At 33.7% G+C, this 20,602-nt stretch overlaps 1 protein-coding gene across 1 annotated transcript in view; it reads right to left on the bottom strand.

Moving 5' to 3' along the window:
- Positions 1 to 4,629: 4,629 nt before the first annotated feature.
- SYT16 (synaptotagmin 16) overlaps positions 4,630 to 20,602 on the bottom strand; it is a 193,531-nt gene continuing 177,558 nt past the window's right edge. The window contains exon 7 of the mRNA XM_049770266.1: positions 4,630 to 5,464. Within this exon, the coding sequence (XP_049626223.1) occupies positions 5,151 to 5,464 (314 nt within the window). The 3' untranslated portion in view covers positions 4,630 to 5,150. The remainder of the gene's footprint in view (positions 5,465 to 20,602) is intronic.

The following is a 20,602-nucleotide window of genomic DNA, read 5'->3' as shown; positions in this document are numbered from 1 at the left end:
AAAACAATTCATGAGTACTAGCAGATATGTTTTGATACTCCTCCACCAAGGTTATATATAAACCAAAGCCTTAACTAGTATTATCTGTTTTAAAAGAGGACTCACCCACTTCACTTAGATCACAATATGTACTCAAGTTGTCAGCATTTTGGATAAGGAAAGGGTGCTTTGTTTAGTTATAAACAGTAGAGGAGAGATGGGCTGAGAAAATCCTTTATCAATATGTGTACATAGTGCCCATCCAAACTAAGGGGGGTAAAAGGCAAAGGTTTGATTATCAGATAAGAGCAGATGGAATTTACTAGCACTCAATTTCCTCTGTAGCTCAGACTTCTGTTTGCACAAATTTCTCCATAAGATTTCCTTCCTGAGAGTCAAAGAGAGACTACAGAAATTAAGGCATATATTTTGGTTACAGTCAATCCTGGTTTAATCTCTGGCACCACATGGTCCTCCAAGCATTTCTACATGTGGCCAAGAGACATCTGGGTACTACTAAGGTGGTCTGAATAATCTCTGACATCACATGGTTTGAGCCATATATTTCCTTTCTTAAATTAAGAATAGTACGTGGGTCTATCTTATAAAAACTAATAATTGTCCTTGAAATAACACAGCATGATCATATATTTACATTGGTTTCTTCTGTGCCTTATTACAAATCAGTATATATGCCATAGTAAGTTTTTTACTATAAAACTATCGATTCTCTCTGAAAATTTTTTCTGTTTTCTTCAGTATTATAATTACATAAAGTAAAAAGAGGAAACACTTAAATGTTTATACCTCTATCAAGCCTGTTGTGTGAGGGAAATATTCAATACTTAACTATATGCCAGAATCTATGCTGTTGTATCATTTGTGTCTTTTTGAAAACCTATCAGGTCATTTTTTTTAGTTAAACAAACAGGAACACAGATGGATGAATAATTTTTGGAAGGCTTCACAGTTAGTTGATCCAAACTATGGCTAAAACCACTGCCTATGTTAACTTCTCAGTTGTGTTAGATCAGTTTCTCCTCAGCACTAATCTGTCAGTGTTTTCAAAATTACATGTTGTAAGAAAAAAAGCTATTTGACCTAAAATGTCTTTGTCTAACAATAATATTCCTCTGCATTCATGCCAGTAGGTAGTGGCGGTACCCAGCACATTTACCTATTTGTAAATGTTCTATACACATACTAAATAATTTTTCTTTAGTTTTAGTTTTTCCCTTTATTTTGCACTTTTAGTATTATCTACATTTGGTTTTGTTACGTATAAAATAATATGGGACAGTCTAGCCATAGAGACCTCAAAGGTAAAAGCTATCACATTTGTTTACTGGTCTTGTTTCTTTACCATTAAAGGCAGAAGATACTTTGGTGGAGGACGAAGAGTAAGAACACTGTATACATGAAGTCCTATCATTACAGTAGTATAAATCATGCTGTCTAAAATTATACATACATACACATAAAGAACACATATTTATTTATGTCACCTATAAGCAATCCTTTCCTGTGAATTTTTATGATCTTAATGTACTAAGGCCTCTGCTGCAAATGGACAGCCAGTCACTGGGGAAAGCACAGCTCAATGTCCACAGTGAACCATCAATTTAATTAATTCAGAGGCTCTCAGCAAATCACTTTGACTTAATCTGATAGTAGTCCAACTTAAATAATAATGCTTCACTTGAAGAGAAAAGAGTTTCGGTTCTTAGCTCATCTAGTACAGCTAGGATATAAAACATAGTGACTGGTTGATAACTATTTGTAAATATTTTAAGAGCTCCATGGTGCAAATACAGAGGTTGCATTTCAGGCCCACTATAGCACCTAAAGCTAATGAGAATATTGACGTTCAAAGTCAATCAGCCAATTACTGTCTTTGAAGGAGCAGGGAGGACATTATTATCTAAAATGAAGAACAATGTAGAACTGTACTCCTTTTACGACTGCAATCATGTTTTTTAAAATCAAACTGTGCAGGTGGAATGTCGAGTATAACAGACACAAAGGCATTATAAATTTTTGTAAGAAAGGGACGAGCTCCACTCATAGCTATATGGCATCAGCAAAAACAGGATCCAAACCAACAGTGTGTCACATTGAATGCTTGAGAGCAGGTGCTCTGCTGCCCGGTGAATGGGCCATTTAACCATTCAAAAATAGTTAGAGGGGAAAAGAGAGCACAAAAGCCACCTCAGTGATTGGTAAACCAGCACTTCTCGATTCAGTATAAATTCAGGGTTTGGGGGGGGGGAAGGCACATTTTAAGGAAGATTTCTATAAACCTAATGCATCATTTACCCTTAACAATATTATTTAAAAAGGATTCACTTTTGGAAGAAATTAAGGGAAGAAAGAATTCATGCAACAAATACTTGTACTTCTTCAGTTTCAAATGTTATTATGAGATATTAATTATTAGCTAGATAAAACAGACAAGAGTAGCTTTATCACTGAATAACCAAATAATCATCTTTATAACTCACTTGAAAGCAAGTGTAAATGAAAGAGCTCAAGTGAAAAACATGTTAAATGCACTCTGTCTAGACTTTGCCAAGAAAATAAGGGATTTTAATCATACAAAATCAAAATATCATACTAAACCAAAATGTAAAAATAATCAGTCTCATATTTTAATGTGTTTATCACTGGCATTTTATAATCATACAATCAGCTTTAAGATCAATCATGCTGTACATTGAATAACATGTGTGTGTCCTATGTGTTAAAATTAACATACCAAATTATAAAAATTAAAAATGTTATTCAATTATCCCTTCACTTAAAATACACTTTGAGATTCCTCTAATCTCGATCAAAAGACTACTGGAAAGCAGAACAAATACACCTGGATTTCTTCACCACACCAGCTGAAAACTTAAAAATGGACAGGCCAAAGCAACAGAAAACGAAGGTTAGGTGATTATTTGGCACCTTGGCACAGGGGATACAGTAAAGCAGAATAGAAAAAAAAAAACAGGGAGAAGAAAATTTAGGACTGTTTGTACAATATATGCAGATTTTTTTCAAATGTAAATTTTAAAGTGAATGCTGCTTTTATGTTACTGCATAAAGGAAAGCATAACAAGGCTGCTCTACTTCCTTTAAGCCCAAGCGCATAAAGAGAGTAAGGGATGTGAAAGGCCAATTCTTTGTGCTTCTTCTTAATCAATTGCACTCAGTTCTACTTGATGATGCAGCCGCACTGCAAAGACCACTCAGCAGCTAATGGATATAATGTTGGAAAAGCACTTTGAGGTTTTCCAAATGGGAGGCTAAAAACCCAAAGGAGCATGGTTGTATTACTTATTTTCAATCATGGACATATTATCTATGAAATACCCCCCCAAATCAAAAAAGATTAAGTTATTCATCTATATTTCTAGTTTTATATTTTCCATATAATATCACTTTTTTCAAAATTTGGATCTAGGACTCATAGTAGAATTACCTCATGGCCTAGGTTGATTGTCAGGATAGCCATTAGACACAGTAGGGAATAACTATGTTCTTCAAGTGTTACAGCCTACATTTACAATCTGTCAAAATGAAGAGATGAGGAGGAGTAATGTGTTTTTAACTGTATACATCCATCATTAGCTGTCACTCTTCTCATAGACAGCCAAAAGTCACCAATTAAATATGAAAGTTAAAAATAAAAGACTGAGAAAACATTCAGAATTGTACATAGGACACAGTGTTACATTTGTACACATCATTTCCCTGTTTTTATTACTGAAATGAAGAGCTCAGAACTTGGAAAAAGAAAAATAAACATGCACTGCTCAAATATGAAAAAAGCAATGGAAGATGCATGCTCATAAATATATAAGCTCAGCATTCTGAACAGCATGTGCCTTTATGCAAGTAGTTACTAATATATGTTGATGCAAATGCTTTGAAAATGACAATTATAGGCACTTCAAATGCTCAAAGAAAAACAAGCAGAAAAATAGGTATTATAATATGTTAATGTTATCTTTTTAAGATTCAAACAAATCAATATTTACTAAAGATCTAGTACAATTTACTTTTTAAAACACTACATGACGACTATGGTTCAAATGCTGGGATTCATTCAAAATATGTGAGTAAATATCATTCAATCTAGAATGATATTACTTTTAGAAAGTAGAATCTAAAAGAATAGTGTGTTCAAAAAATCAATAAATCCATGACTGGAATAGATTTTTTGTTTTATCCTCATTCTATAAGAATTTATTAAGTGAGAAAAAAACAGCATAAAACCCTTGAAAGTTACAAGTCTGAAGATTTATATATTAAAAGATATTTCCTTTCCATTGTAGTTTTCTAAATTTGTTGAGCTTGGTTAGTGAAAGAGATTCATTTAACCAAAACTCATTAACAAAATATGTTACTTAAAGGATATGTTTAATGAATAAAATTTTCTATAAGTACAAACTTATAATGTTTATTAGGTAAATGAATGATTTTTTGATAAAAAAAGAAAATTGTGAATTCAGGAATTATTGGTGTAGTTACATTCTTTTTTCTTTTTTTTTCTTTTTTTTCTTTTTGGTTTTTGGGTCACACCCGGCAGCACTCAGGTGTTACTCCTGGCTCTACGCTCAGAAATTGCTCCTGGCAGGCTCGGGCAACCATATGGGATGCCAGGATTCGAACCACCGTCCTTCTGCATGCGAGGCAAATGCCTTACCTCCATGCTATCTCTCCAGCCCCGATAGTTATATTCTTGAGATCCTCAGCATTTAGCTCCTTTTGGTATTTTCGGGATTTTTTGCACCATATTAAGAAAATCGAGTCATATGTCTAAATGGTTACAAATACTAACATTCAACAGCTCCTTAGCTGTTCATTACTATTCAATCTAACAAAGACTGCAGGAGACAGTTCATTCCATAGCCTGTATCAAAACTCACAATTCATTAACAGAACTTACATGACAACATTATCGATATAGTACGCTTTACTGAAATATTAAGATTTTTAAAACCAGCGATACTCAAATCCAGATCAAACCTTTGAGAAACAAAAGATTCCCAAGAATGTCCTAAGTATTAGTATGAGCCAATCCCTGTTAGAAACCCTGTTTTTAAGAAGCTTCCCACGTGTCAACGTTGAGTTAGGAAGCAGAAGTCGACAATATAAGTCATGTCAAAGTGTTGTTAGTAAACCTAAGATTCGAGCAAGGTATGCCATCTGCAGATCTGCTGGCCTTTGGTCTCCTTCATTTCCTCCCAATGGTCTTGTTCCTCCTCTCCACTGCTATTCTGGCCCAGAGCAATCCAACCAATCATCTCTTTACGCTTCATGGTACGCCTGTTGTAAATGGAAATCATCAATGTGACATCAGAGAGCTGAAAAAGGGCCACTTGGAAAACAAAGGTCTCCTTAAAGACAGGATTGGGCTGACCACGTCGAATGGATGTCTTGCAGCGGGACATCTCTTGACCCACGGAATTGAGAAGAAATAGTTTTCCATAGGTATCTAAGAAAAAGACAATGGAAATGAGAAAACATCAGTACTTTCTGTTTCACTAATTCAGTGCTATATTTTTACAGGAACAACTTTTTGTCCTTTTTTAACAAACTGCTCCGCATACCTAGATTTGCTATAGGAATAATATTTTATATAGAAATGATTAAGAAAAATGATTTTTATTTTGATGTTTGATATTTTTCAATTCATTTTATGGCACTGGTATGTAGCATAATAAATCTCTGCAATTAAAAAAGATGTTTGCTGTTTCATGAAACTCACTATTAAGTGATTTGTTCATTTGAAGCTCTACATGGTCATAGGTAAATAGGAGCATAGTATTATATGAAATAATCTTGGTGGACGTGTACAATCCCTTAGCCTAATGTACTCTTCTGCATTTTATTTTTGAAGTCAATATGCTATTTTATGCCTGGGTGGAAAGGAAGGATAGAATCTTTCCTTTCAGATCATTTAATCTATTCAATAACCACTACCAAACCTGCATCAGTGGAAAATGCCAAATATGTAACCCTGGCCTAGAATTACCTTCCAGGTTCAAGATTTAACTGAATACTATTTTTCTTGCAGACATCTCAAAGCATATCTAATATTTGAATGCCCCAATTCTTAAAAGTGTCCTACCCACCTCTAAAAGTCATAGGATTCCCTCACTCAATAAACCAAATCAAAATCATATTTTTGTCAAGATTGGTTTGTTAAGCAAATTCAACTATAGCATTTTATACTTATTTTACCTTCTAAATAGCTTCCAAATCTATCCTCTGTCTTCGATCCCTCATGGTACTGAGTTCTCAGTATAATACAAAATCTGCAATATTGCACTTTCCCTTATGGAATTTTAGGTAGTGAAGTGCCCAATCCTCACAGTTAAATGGGTATTTTGAAATAAAAATCTAGCCATGCCATTCTCACTAGTGAAAACCTTCAATATTTCCTGCTAGTTTCAAGACTGTGTCTTAGAAGAGACAATGTTTTTTTATCTTGTCTCCATCTTTTTGTGCACATCTATGCTTTGTACACCGTATTCCTCTCAAATGAAACTAACTACCTTCCTCCCTCTAACATACCCTGTTCGTTTATACCTCTTAGTTCTACATAAGCTATAACTGCCCAGATATCTCAAATGATTCATATGACTTCTATTCATTAGTTTGGTTTGGACATCAATTTATCCAGGAATTTTTTTCTTATCATCTTTCTCTCCTCTTAAAACAGGTATCACTAAAACCCAGTTTTTATTTATTTATTATTATTATTGGTGCCTGTTTTCAATCTGCAAGATTGTCATTTCCTCAATATAGAAAGAGGAACTGGTGCCTGGCCAAATACTTAATATAGGGCAGATCTTTATTGAATATTAAATGTTGTATGATGAATGTTCCTGACTAGTTTAGGTATAAATGTTTTTTCCTTTTGGTTTTGTATTTACAAACTTACTAAATAAATTACTGAGTAATCTACTAAACTTACTAAATAATGTCAAATCCAGTGTTTTATAAGCTTTTCTCTAGAATGCTATAAAATGGCAATTCGCATTATGTGTTTATTTCATTTACTAGGAAGGAAAAAAAATACCTAAATCTTACAGACATGTTCTAATACTTTTGATGTAATCCCCAACGCTTTTACCAAAAATGGTCTTAGATATTTTAATTTAAATAATTACTTAACAGAACCTAGGGTTGACTTATATAACCAATGTCCTGGAAAAATGGAAGTGGATACTGTGATGAAGACTTTGATATTGAAACATAAATTAAAGTATCATCCACATTATTGCAAATCATTGTGTTTTAATATAAATTTTAAAATGAAAGTATTGCTTAATTTCTTGAAGGCTGAACATAAATCATATCACTAAGTTTTGTGTACTTTATTCATGAAAAAATAGAGTGTTTTCCAAATTCTTTCATTCTGTACACCCTATTCAATACAGTGTGAAAGCTGATTAATGTTTACTGCTCATTTTCCCACATAACAACCAGGAAAACTTTTTAAAGTGTAAACCCAGATCTTCGTAATTTACTGTTCCCTCTACAAGCCTATTGTAAGATAGGAAACAAATTACAACCTGCAGCTTTCTTTCTATGTTGATCTTTTTCTATTCCAGTTTGATGTGTTATTTTATGCACTTATCTGCTGAGAAACACAAGGTGTGAAATTACACTTCAGGTGCGAAAACACTTCTCTGTCTCAGAACCAGGACTTTCCACTCTCCAAACTGCTCTATGAAAAAAGCTGTCAGAAAGCTGACAATGGAGAGTGAATTTGTGTTTCCACAGCTGTAAAGCTACCTGCTTCCTGTAAAAAAAGTTCAATCTAGTCACCAAACTGTCCTGGTAACTTTGCTGCTAGCCATGACAATGGAAATAGTTAATCTTGCAAACAAACAAACATAATTCTATCACAGAATGATTTCTGATTATCATAAAGATACATCCAAATTGGCACCAATGAATCTAAATTTTATATAGATATCAAAGGGGTAAAATAAAAAGTCTTGAATTGTGCCCAGGAAATTCTACTTGTGTTGAAAATTGAGAAGTCTGACTCTGTTTTTTGTAGGGTGGAATTCAGTGACACTATGATAAGCAGTCCGAATGAATGGGGAAAGTTAATTAAATAAATGAAAGTTGCCAGAGAGATAGCATGGAGGTAAGGCGTTTGCCTTTCATGCAGAAGGATGATGGTTCAAATCCAGGCATTCCATATGGTACCCTGTGCCTGCCAGGAGCGATTTCTGAGCATAGTGCCAGGAGTAACCCCTGAGCACTGCCGGATGTGACCCAAAAAAAAACAAAAAATAAATAAATAAAAGTTAAGGAAATATCCAAGATTGGAAAATAGTACAGCCATTTTTAACATGTGTCTATCATGTGCTCAACTTGGTTTGATATTCAGACCCAAGTGGCCCTCTGATATGTATATGTATATATGCATACATACACACATATATATACATATATAGGATTCCTTAAACATGGGAAAGAAATTTTGTCACTTAATATTTTTCTCTTTTAATGTATTGATAACACAAAATATTCTCAGCATACATGAGCAAAGAACAATTTTCCATATACCCAAGTGGATACACAGAAATGTAATGCTGACCATGTCATTCTTTGTAAGTGATATATATTTTTGCTTAATCTTAAGAAAGGAATCATTAACCTAAAGAGCCTTAAGGATGCCTCTTTGAGCATGTTCATTTTCTCACATTAACGTAATTACTCTCTTGTCTTTGAAGTTCATAACCCTTATACTTAGTTTTATATGCTCAACATATAAAGTAGATTAACTGAAGATCTAGAGTATATTTAACAGTATTTTAAATGAAATATTAATATATTATTTGATATTAATATATTTTAATAATATATTAATATGACTTTATATTAATATTGTATATTATGTTATTATAATATTTAAAATTATTATAATATATTTTATATTTAGCATGTCTTCCTGAAATGTAATTTACTTATTCAGCATTACATCTTTATGTTAATGATATAACCATACCTGTAATCCATGTTTTTCTGTTTATTTATATAAAGAAAATGTATCACAATATTGACACAACTGATCATAATAAATTTTGGGGGATAATAGAAAACAAAGTTATTAAGAAATAAAAAGCAAACCGAGAATTAAAAAAAATGGAAGAAGGGGAGAGAATTCCTTAGCAGTTATATTTGTGAAACTTATTGTATAACCTATAAAGTCATTAATGCAATAGCCAAAGGTTTAGTATGCTCCCATTTTTTTCTCCAGGGATGGGAAATACATTTAAAAAATGTGTGTGTGTGTGTGTGTGTGTGTGTGTGTGTGTGTGTGTGTGTGTGTGTGTGAGAGAGAGAGAGAGAGAGAGAGAGAGAGAGAGAGAGAGAGGCAATTGTCATTTGTATGTCATCCATGTTTTTTAAATGTTAGTGTTCCAGAGTTTTTTTTTTCCCAGGCAGTGGTCAGGAGACCCAGGAATGGATCTCTCTGGTGATTCCTTGCCAATCAGGCCACAGGTTAGTGCAAGGGCCCAAGTACATGATATTGTTGGGCTCATACTGTGCCCAGGAGTAACCAGGCCATTCCAGCCATGCTTAGTAGCCTCCGATACTGCATCTAGCACTGCTCAAGGAACAATGCAGTGCCAAGGAAAGAACTGAGATTGGCTCTAGGCAAGATACTTACCTTAATCCCTGTATTGTCTCTCTGACCCCATATTCCTGTATTTTAACTAACCATAATTTGTTTACCAACTATCTTAATTAAATAATATTCCATTTATTATACTAAGAACTGAAATTATTTCAGTGAACCTCTTTCTGTATTTTGCATTGTGTTGATATTTGAGAATCATACACACTTAAGAATAAATTGCTGAATCTTAAAAAAAAATTCTCACTGCTACTATCTTCTTCCTAACTATGGCTCTTGCTTTATTATAGTGACATTTTTAGTATAAATGTTCATAACTTTTGTAGATTCTGGTTAATCAGTGTCTCCCTTTTCACTTGATACATTTAAATATTATTCAAGAAACCCAATCAAAGTTCATAGTAGCCATTGTTTTCTACTATTATAAAAACTTCTTTATTGGAGGGAGGGGATTGGCCCACACCTGGTGATGGTCAGGAGTTACTCCTGGCTATATGCTAAGAAATAGCACCTGGCTCTGGGAACCATATGGGATCCCAGGAATCGAACCCAAGTCCATCCTGGTCAGCTGTGTGCAAAACAAATGTTCTACCACTGTGCTATCACTCCAGTGCCAATATAACTTGTTTATTATACTTAATCTAATTCTCTACAAACTTATATAAGTTTGAACATTATATAAGGTAGTTAATTCTTTTTCATTAAATAACCCATTTTCTCCTACTCAATTTGTATTATATCTTTTATAGGTTGAGAATCTAGGCTTGAGTATTTTATGACTCTGATAATATTTATTATCATTTTATAATGCTTTCATATCTTTTGGGAAGATCTTATTAATTTATATCTATACTCTTACTTGGTTTAATTAATTTCTGATATAAAACCAATATTAACATATTATATTATAATATATAATGATTATATATAATATAACTATAATATTAATATAAAATTAATAATCAACTTACAAATTCTGTTTTTTTGAAACTGTAAAAAATACACTCAATAATTTTATTGGGACTGAATTGGACTTGTAAACAAATTTGGGAGAAGCCATTACTTTCATGATGCAAAATAGTCGCACAATAAACATATTTAGTTTTTTTTGTATTTCAAATTTTTTTAACTTTTTCCAGTACTAAATTATTTGTACTTGATTTCTGTCCTTTTCCATCTTAGATATGAAACTGCTGTTTGAATTAGAAATGTTTTAAGTCTCTACTTCTAATTATTCATGATATACCAGAACATTTATTTTGTATACTAAAAAGTACTTTACAACTTAAATATATAGATTTTCTTATATTTTTGTAGTCATATTCATATCTTCTATAAATAACAAAAAGGTTTACTTTGTCTTTAATGGTTTGTTTTATTTGTTTGTTTTTGGACCAGACATGGCAGCACTCAGGGGTTACTCCTGACTCTGCCCTCACAAATTACTGCTGGCAGGTTTGGGGGAACAAATAGGACGCTGGGAATTGAACCTGAGTTAGCTGTGTACAAGGATCCATAATATTTAATTTTTTTTAATTTTTATAACATTCTGAATTTTCTTGAGTCTTTAACATTAGTTGAATAAAAGTGTTGCCTTGAAAAATTTTATTTGTTCCTGACTCTGAAGAGATTTCAATATAGAATGATAGAAAATAATTTCTTTAAATGCCAACCAACAAGGTTATACAGTTTCCCTTTTTGCTTATGTAGTTTGAGTATTCCATATCACCTTTTTAAAGCTCTTTATTGAATCCATGGTGCATAAAATATCAAATATTCATAAATATAGTTTAGAGTCCTTTAATGCAAGGCATTTAAGAGACTGGAAGACAAAAAAAATGGCAAGGCATAACTCTCTAGATCCCATTTCAAGAATTTATGTAGGTAAATGACAAAATGGGGTTTCTTATCTACGGTTTCTAAACATCCTTTTAAGAACCATCATTTTTTTTTGATGATTGACCTTTTATTTTTTTATTTTTTTATATATATTTTATTTAATCACCTTGATTACATACATGATTGTGTTTGGGTTTCAGTCATGTAAAGAACACCCCCCATCACCAGTGCAACATTCCCATCACCAATGTCCCATGTCTCTCTCCTCCCCACCCGACCCCCGCCTGTACTCTAAACAGGCTCTCCATTTCCCTCATACATTCTCATTATTAGGACAGTTCAAAATGTAGTTATTTCTCTAACTAAACTCATCACTCTTTGTGGTGAGCTTCCTGAGGTGAGCTGGAACTTCCAGCTCTTTTCTCTTTTGTGTCTGAAAATTATTATTGCAAGAATGTCTTTCATTTTTCTTAAAACCCATAGATGAGTGAGACCATTCTGCGTTTTTCTCTCTCTGACTTATTTCACTCAGCATAATTAGGAAGAAGAACCATCATTTGCCATAAATACAGCAGAGGTAACCCCTGGTGTTTCTTCTCTGAAATATATGTACAACAAGATTTCGTGAAAACAGCTTAAATCTTTACTTCCCAGCCTTCCCAAGCTTAAATCCCAAACATAAACAACTTCTAATTCAAAATAACTGGAATTTTATTTCTCTGGAAAAAAAATCTCAGTTCTAGTAATTGACAATCAGGAGAGTAATGTTACTCTAATTTTTAGGAAATAAGGATGAACTCTTTTCTAGAAGTTGGTGCTGAAGTAACTAATATTAGAGAATATAAGGTAGAAATCCAGAATCCATGTGATTCTATGGAAAAACAGCCAGCTACTATAGCTTGGAAGGAAAAGCATGTGCCCCATTAGTTTGTTGTTGAGAGAAACAATAAAAAAACATAATGGATTCAGTATTAATTGTTTTGTTTGGAGTGGAGAAAGAAAAAGGTCACACGTGAAGAGGAATTGATCAATGTAAAAATTAAAATGTATATGTACATTATACACACAGTTACACACATACACACATAGATATGTATACACTGCTTATGTACCTAGATAGATAGATATATTATGATTTGAGGGCCATATCTGGTGATGCTCAAGATATACTCTTGATTCTGCAATTACAAATCACTCCTGGTGGTGTTCAGGAGAACATAGGATTCTGGGATTAAACCTGTGATAGCCACATGCAAGACAAATAAATGCTCTACCTTCTCTGGCTCCAGTATATGTGTGTGTGTTTGCATATATAGTATATATGTACATATACATATCTTATATTTTAAAGCTTTGAGAAACAAAAGCCTCAGTAAATCTTCACAGATGGCTAATATAACAGTGATCTACATCAAATATCAAATTTAAAGTGTCATCTTCCTAACAGATTTAACTTGACTTGGCCTTCTCACTGAGTTCTGAGTAATGGAACAAGAGAAGTTTAATGATTACCTTAAGTAAGGCCATATTCAACAACTCACACACAGGAAGTCTCCCCTGAAATCTAGTTTCCTTCCATGACACAATGTGGACCCTTTGTGAATATAGTAGTATAATGAATTCCTGAAACATGAAGAGCCTGTGATATTTATTTTAGTCACATCACAGGGGAGAGCTATCTGGCTTATTTAGTACGGTGATGTGGGGGGGGGGAAATAGTCCTTGATGAGTTAAGCCACAGTAACTGCTTCAGGGATGGTTTACTATTGCATCATTACTTAATCAACATAAATACTCCTATTATATAGTTTGCCCAGAGGCTAAGCATTATTTTTGGAAGGGCTAGAGAGTTCAGTATTGGAAAGTGTTGGATCACAACTTTTCATGTGCTACGTCCCAGATTCAATCTCTATACCAGGCCTCCTCAGCATCCTCGAATGAAATTCTATGACCTCTAAGCTTTTCATTGCAAGGCTATGCACTGAACCATTAAGCAGAGAATCACTGGGTGTGGCACGTGGGTTCGCTAAACACTATTTTTAAATTCTCCACTAAAAATAATTTAAAAGGGATTAAGTTTGTATCAAGATGTATAGTGTGCATATAAAAATCTTCCTTTGTATTTATATTACATAATCATGTATTCTTATAGATATGTTAATAAGATGAATTATACTAGCCTATTTTCCTGTCGTTAAATCATTCCAGCAAGTTAAGATTTAACTTGTAAACTAAGTTCAAATCAATGTAATAGTTTCTTTTACATATACATATATATTATGAGCCCAATATAAATTTTAGTATGTGTGTGAAGATGTGAAGAAATGAGACAAGAAAGTACTTGGAAGAAAAAAATATTAACCTAATCTTAAACATTTCATAAATTTAAAACAAATCAAAACAACATATCAGTGATTATAAAAGGGCTCTAATTTTCATAACTTTTATATATTTCCTATCGTTTGAATTTTTCTGATATCTATTGGATTATATAAGCTTGCATTATTTTAGTTGAGGGTTCTCTCAAGAGGTACTTAGGAAATTTGGGGGGGGGCTTGTCATCTAAAGTAGTTAATAGTTCAGTTCAACACATGGGGCTGTGATCCTGTGGAATAAGGGATTATTCTACTTTTTGCAGGGATCCTCAAACTTTTTAAACAGGGGCCAGTTCACTGTCCCTCAGACCATTGGAGGGTCTGACTATAGTAAAAACAAAATTTATGAACGAATTCTTATGCACACTGCATATATCTTGTTTTGCAATGAAGAAACAAAACAGATACAAATACAATATGTGGCCCACGGGCCATAGTTTGAGGACCACTGTAAGTGTTCAGAGATCTCTAGAATCTCACCCAGTAAATCCTGGCAGGGGACCATGTGGGGTTCTTGGATAAACTAGGGGTCAGACATATATAAAACATACAATTTAACCTTTATATATTTTCTTTGGCTCCTGAATTTGCCTTAATTTATTTTCTCTACTAAATAGTTGAAAAATTGAACATGTAGACATTGTCTAAAATATATCCCTACTTTCTTTTAAACAACACAAAGACCTTAACATTCTTTTATTTCTAACTCCTTTTCTATCCTTCATGTATTCCTAACTAGAATTTTATTTAAATTTTTCTATCGTTGCAATCCCAATGCATTTATTCCCATTATCAGTTATATTACCTGTTTCTTTTATTTTAAACAGTATATCAATGCTTATAATTGTTAAATTACCTAGAAAACGAATATATTTTGTTCATTAATCTTTTTTTATTATACCATTTTCTTCTAAGCTCAATTTCTTTCTTTTTGAAATTTACCTGTTAGTAGTTTTTTTTTCCCTAGGGAAAATCCTTTTAAACTTTATGGAAAATATGCTTCAGTATGGTGTAATTAATATAATATTGTAACTGTCTTTCTCCTCTTTTGCTTTCAACTGTTCTAACTCTTCTATTTTTGTAAGATTAAAATGAGTGTTATACTTTTCAAAGATCACACAAGAGACTGAGAGAGTACAGCAGTGAAGCACTTGCCTTGCATGCCTAACCTAGTTTCAATCCTTGGCACATCAATCATATAGTTCCTCAGCACCACCAGGAGTGATCCCTGAATAGAGCCAAGAGTAGTCTCTGTGAAAAGCTGAGTATTTAGCAAAATAAAATCAACAGAACAAAATTAAAAATGAATGCCATATATAACTTTACATGTGACTTGATCAGAATTTTTAGTACATGACAGTTTTATATAAATATTCACTTCATTAAACTAATTGTTTTTCTGTAGACTGCTGCTCACTACCAGATTCAGTTTTTGACCAACTCAAGTTTACCCCAACTCAAGGACAATTTCTTGATTCATAACTATAGGGAGCCATTTTTCAGACTCCACAGACCATGTTGAATGCTGAAGCTGTGCTCCAGGTTTTATTCTCTCCAGGCGTTTTCAAAAGACTTAATGGGGGAAATGTACATTTCCTTCATATATTTCTTTAGATGTATTCCTTAATAGGTCTAATTCTTACTGTATATTTCCTTATGTAGTTGTAGTTTTCTCCAATCCTTTTTTGAAGTTGTTGGGTAGAAAATTCTAATAGATAAGTTTCTCTTGAGTTCTGAGTTCATGTTGGAACCAGGTTTTTGATATTGTTTAACTTGTTTCTTTTACCCTCACATGAACCAGTAGTATCATGTGGCATTGTTCCTTTCTGCATAGATACATTAAAATGAGGAAATTTTATGGATGGAAAGAAGTTCATAATTAATACAGATGGGAACTCATAAATTTTATATTGCAGTAAGGTCTTTCACCCTGAACATTTGTCATAGTGACTTGACCTAGGCTTCAGGGGATCAGACATAGGCCTTTCTGCACCAGCACCAGGAATCGAACTTCTATGGGGGAAGGCCCTAATGCTGCCCTAGCCCTGACTTGCTCCAAAGTCAACTCATATGACACCCTCACGACTTAGAAACAGTAACAACTTGCTATCAGGACACCTGTCTCACCACCTAATGGTGAGAGTCTCTCCAGAGACTCTGACTTCAACATAGGATCTCTAATTACAGAAACCTGACTACAACAACCATGATTGAGAAGAACTTTTACTGCACCATGAAGACTTTGGGGTTAGACAACTTAGTATGCCTGGAACCTTTAGTAGGTCATATGGCAGAATGCTTCAGGAATAGGGTTTCCCTGTTTTTAGGCCAAAGATTTTTGCTTTCTATTTTCCCCAACTTTGGCTGTGCCTATGCAAAAAAATAAAAAAATAAAAATAAATAAATATATTTTAAAACTGCCACACACACCCTTTTTGTTCTTTTTTCTTGTTTTTTAGTTATTTTTCTTATTTTTTATCTTTGTGTGTGTGTGTTTGTTTTTTATTTTAATCAAAGTGGACTACATATCTTTCACAGTAATATTTTAGGTACACAGTGATATTAAATCAGGGGTGTTCCCACCACCAATGTTGTCCTCCCTTTACCCCTGTTCCCAGCATGCATCCTATATACCCCTCTTTACCCCCAGGCTGCTATTATAAGTGGTCCTCTCTGTGTCTAGTGTGCTGTAAATTGGCTATCGATTCTATTGTCATTGGCTTTGGATTAGGTGTTTAAGTTTGATCACTTTTTAAATTTTTTTTTGTTTTTTTTCGGGCCACACCTGTTTGATGCTCAGGGGTTACTCCTGGCTAAGTGCTCAGAGATTGCCCCTGGCTTGGTGGGACCATATGGGACGCCGGGGGGTCAAACCGCGGTCCTTCCTTGGCTAGCGCTTGCAAGGCAGACACCTTACCTTTAGCGCCACCTTGCTGGCCCCATTTTTTTAAATTTCTACTTAATATTCATATGCCTGTTCAGTCTTGGTAAACTCTATTATTTCCCCTTCCATTGTGGTGTGGGACAAGATGGTTCAAGTTGTGTGGTTCTGTTTGAAGGAAAGAGAAAAAAATAATAATAATAAAATAAAATGGGGCAAAAATCAAACAAGCAAAAAATGGGAGGAGTCCTTCTAGAGGCTATATCTATCAAGTTAAGAGCAGAAAGGGAAAAGGAAGAAAAACATAACAACAATACAAAACAATAAAAGATTAAAAAAATCAAACAAAAACCTCGAAAAGCACTAGAGCAATATAGACAGCAGCCACACAATAATCCTGGTCCTAAAATAAAAACAAAACAAAGCCTGCCCCCAAAAGACAACAAACAACATCAATAACAAAATTTAAAAAAATTGATTTGTGCTTCTTGTTTTTTCTTGCATAGGCACAGTAAATATTGGGGAAATTAGAAAGTGAATTCTCTTGGCCTAAGACATATAGGGTTTCTCTTTCTTTGAAATATACTCTCGTGGGAATAACTACAGGCTCCGTACATGCTCTTTTACTCCCCCCTAGGTCCTTCTGTGGTGTCTGGAAACTTTCTGCTCTATCATGGGTGATAAAATTATGCTTCTGTAGTTAGAGATCTTGATATTTGCACAGGTCAAAGGATGGAGCCTAGGATGAAGTCTTTCTTTATGGTTCTCGGAGTTGTGATCTATCACTGTTGTTTTAATCAGTCTTCTCTAATTGGTGGTCTTGGTTACCCCGATCCTAGGACAAAGCCTAGAATAGAGTCTTTCATTATGTTTCCAGAAGATCTGCTCAGTTGCAGTTGTTTCAGTCAGACGTCTAAAATTAGAGATCTTTGTTTTTGCACATATCAGAGGCCAAGGCCTAGACTAGGGACCTTTTTATTGGTCCCAGGATAAGTTCTGCCCAGTCATGTTTATCATAGTCAGTCTTCTGTAGATAGTGAACTTGGCTTTTGTACAAATCAAAGGATGACATGCTTCTGATTTCATCTTATCATTAGAAGGCTATGTAAGACTACCTATCTTAGACTAAGTTGTTGCCATTAAATGGTGTCTCCTGTCTTTTTTATAGAACTTTGTATTACTTTGCTTTACCTCATACTTCTGCATTTTTTTTCTATACAATTAAGAAGAAAGGATAAAAGAAAGGATGGGGCTAGGGTGGACTCAGGTGCATTGATGGAGAAAATACACAGAGCTAAATATCCAATACAAGATTGACAACAATACAATCAATAGACCTAAACTTTAATGATCTAAATATAAATGGGCCTGTTATAATTGCAGGCCGGGGAGCAAAGGGTGGTGGTATAGAATATATTCTGGATCATTGGTGAAGGGAGGTCAACAGTTGTGGTAGGGATGGCCCTGATTCACTGTATATCTGAAATTCAACCATGAAGGACTTTGTAGATCACAATGGTTTCAATAAAAGTTAAAAAATTAGTCAATATTTTAAAAGGTGGTATGCCTCAGACCTCTTAAACTAAATTTGCCTGCATTCTATTTGTAGTGCAACCCTGCCATCTCTTGTTACTCACACTAAACATGAGCCTGCATAATTTGCTTTTCTTGTTTTTCTTTCCTCTAGTTCTGCTATTGTGAATGCCTAACAAGGTTAATGTGCTGCTGCTATAAGAATTATCATTTGGGATGTAATTATCACATGTGGCTAATCATACATATGCAGAGTGACTGGGGAACTTTTTGTTTCAACTAGAGAGGACATCTTAATAGTAGTTTTCAACAAGGACCATTATGTGTGTTTGTGCTTACATACACAATACAGTAATGCATTGTAGAGGTTTACATAGCAAAGATAAAGAAAAACTGCCACGGATGACTTTTTTTTAATATTTCACACCTGTAGTTGTAATTTAACTTATTAAGCTCATTTAATAGGTGGGAAAACAAAAGTTTACATAATCAAAGGCTGAGGCCATTTAGCAATTGGATGGCAAGTTCAAGAAAAGAACAATACTGAGAAATAATTAGTGAATTGCTTTTCCACCAAGCCAAATTCAAAAGATCATCAAATGTTTCTAATTCTTTATAGTGATTTTTAAAAGCGTTTTTGTAAAAAAATATATCAAGATTTCACGTGTATACCTTTAACTAAAAGCAAGTCTTCACCTGCATTATCAGCCAGATAGATATGGAGACAAATCTTTGCTATAAGAATATTTATAAAGTAGATTAAACATCTTAATAGCAATAATGACAATATTTTTAGCAATGATGTCATGCACTGAGTAAGATGTTACCTTGAAAGTTCATGGAAGATGCTTGGCACATCAGTTTTTTGTTATGGTTTATTTTCTTTTGTTTTTTTTTTGTTTTTTTTTTTTTGGTTACATTCAGTAGTGCTCAGGTCAGGGTTTACTCTTGGCCTGCACTCAAGATTAACTCCAAGCAGGGCTCACGGGGTGATGTGAGGTGCCAGCGATTGAATCCAGAGTGGCTGTGAGCAAGGCAAAGACCTTACCCACACTACTATCCTCCAGTCCCTTGGCATATTGTTATATCACAGACTAATAATAGTTCATTTCAGCACTTTCTTTACTAGTCTAAATAAGACTTATGAGCTCACTTCAGTAATTTTACTATAGCCTACCTATATAATTTTCTGGAGCTCACTTAAGTAAAAAAATATCCTAAAATTTTAACATTGGCAGTTTTACTAGAAGGATTTATATGTGTTTGGATAACTAGATAGATAAATGGGAAGTCATAAAGTTACTATTTCCTTGTCCAGCCATGCACTAGATGTGTATAAAGTGAAAAGCGAAGAAATCCCTTAAACGTATTTTCTCTCAAAAATGGAATTTATGGAGATGCATAAAACATGTTCTCTTATCAAGGTATCAAACTTGTTAGCTTTGTAGTCTAGTCATGCTGTAGAATATTGAACCAGGAAAATAAATTGGATCTTGGAATGTCAACAAAACACCAACCACAAGAATCTATAACTAAGACTCATTTTATCTTTATCTACTCACAAAAGTGACCCATATCACACATGACTGGTCATTTTTTGACTAATGTTGTATAACTGAATGCTTCAAATACAGAAAAAAAACTTAAAATGACCATCAGGGCTGGAGTAACAATACAGTGGGTAGAGTGCATGCTTTGCATGTGGCCAACCCAAATTCTCTCCCTGACATCCCAAGCTCAACAAGAGTGCAGAACTAGGAGTAACCCCTGAGCACCACCAGGTGAGTTCCCAAATATTTTAAATGACTGTATAGTGAACATATACCTAAATTAAATAATATATTCTTCCATTTTAGTATTATGTCCTATCTGTGCTACAGAATAAGTGTTATCTATCAAAACCTTATGTTAAGACCCTAATCCCCCTGTGATAAAGCAATTATAGGCAATTAGATCATAAGAGTAGGGTCTCATAATTATGTTAGTTTTATTAGAATAGACATGACAGAGAACATTTCTCTTCATATGTGAAAACAATAAAATTGGTACAAGCCTGGAAGAGGTTTCTCAACCAGAAATAAATCAGCTGGCATTTTAATTTTAGACCTTTCAACTTATATTATTTAAGGAATATATTTTTAAGTTATCCAAGTCTCTGGAAAATTTTTTTATAGAAATTCAGGTTAAGACATATCTTTTCTATATTAAATTTCTAATTTAGAGAAGTTTAATATAAAAATTTTATTACTAATTTTTAACATATAAAATTATATTAATTTTCTATATAATACTTTATATTTATTAGCTTTATTTATTTAGTAGCAACTAGTTGTAGTTATT

This window comes from Suncus etruscus, chromosome 3 (genome assembly GCF_024139225.1).
Source record: "Suncus etruscus isolate mSunEtr1 chromosome 3, mSunEtr1.pri.cur, whole genome shotgun sequence".
Taxonomy (NCBI): Eukaryota; Metazoa; Chordata; class Mammalia; order Eulipotyphla; family Soricidae; genus Suncus; species Suncus etruscus.
This window is presented reverse-complemented; position numbering and strand designations above follow the sequence as displayed.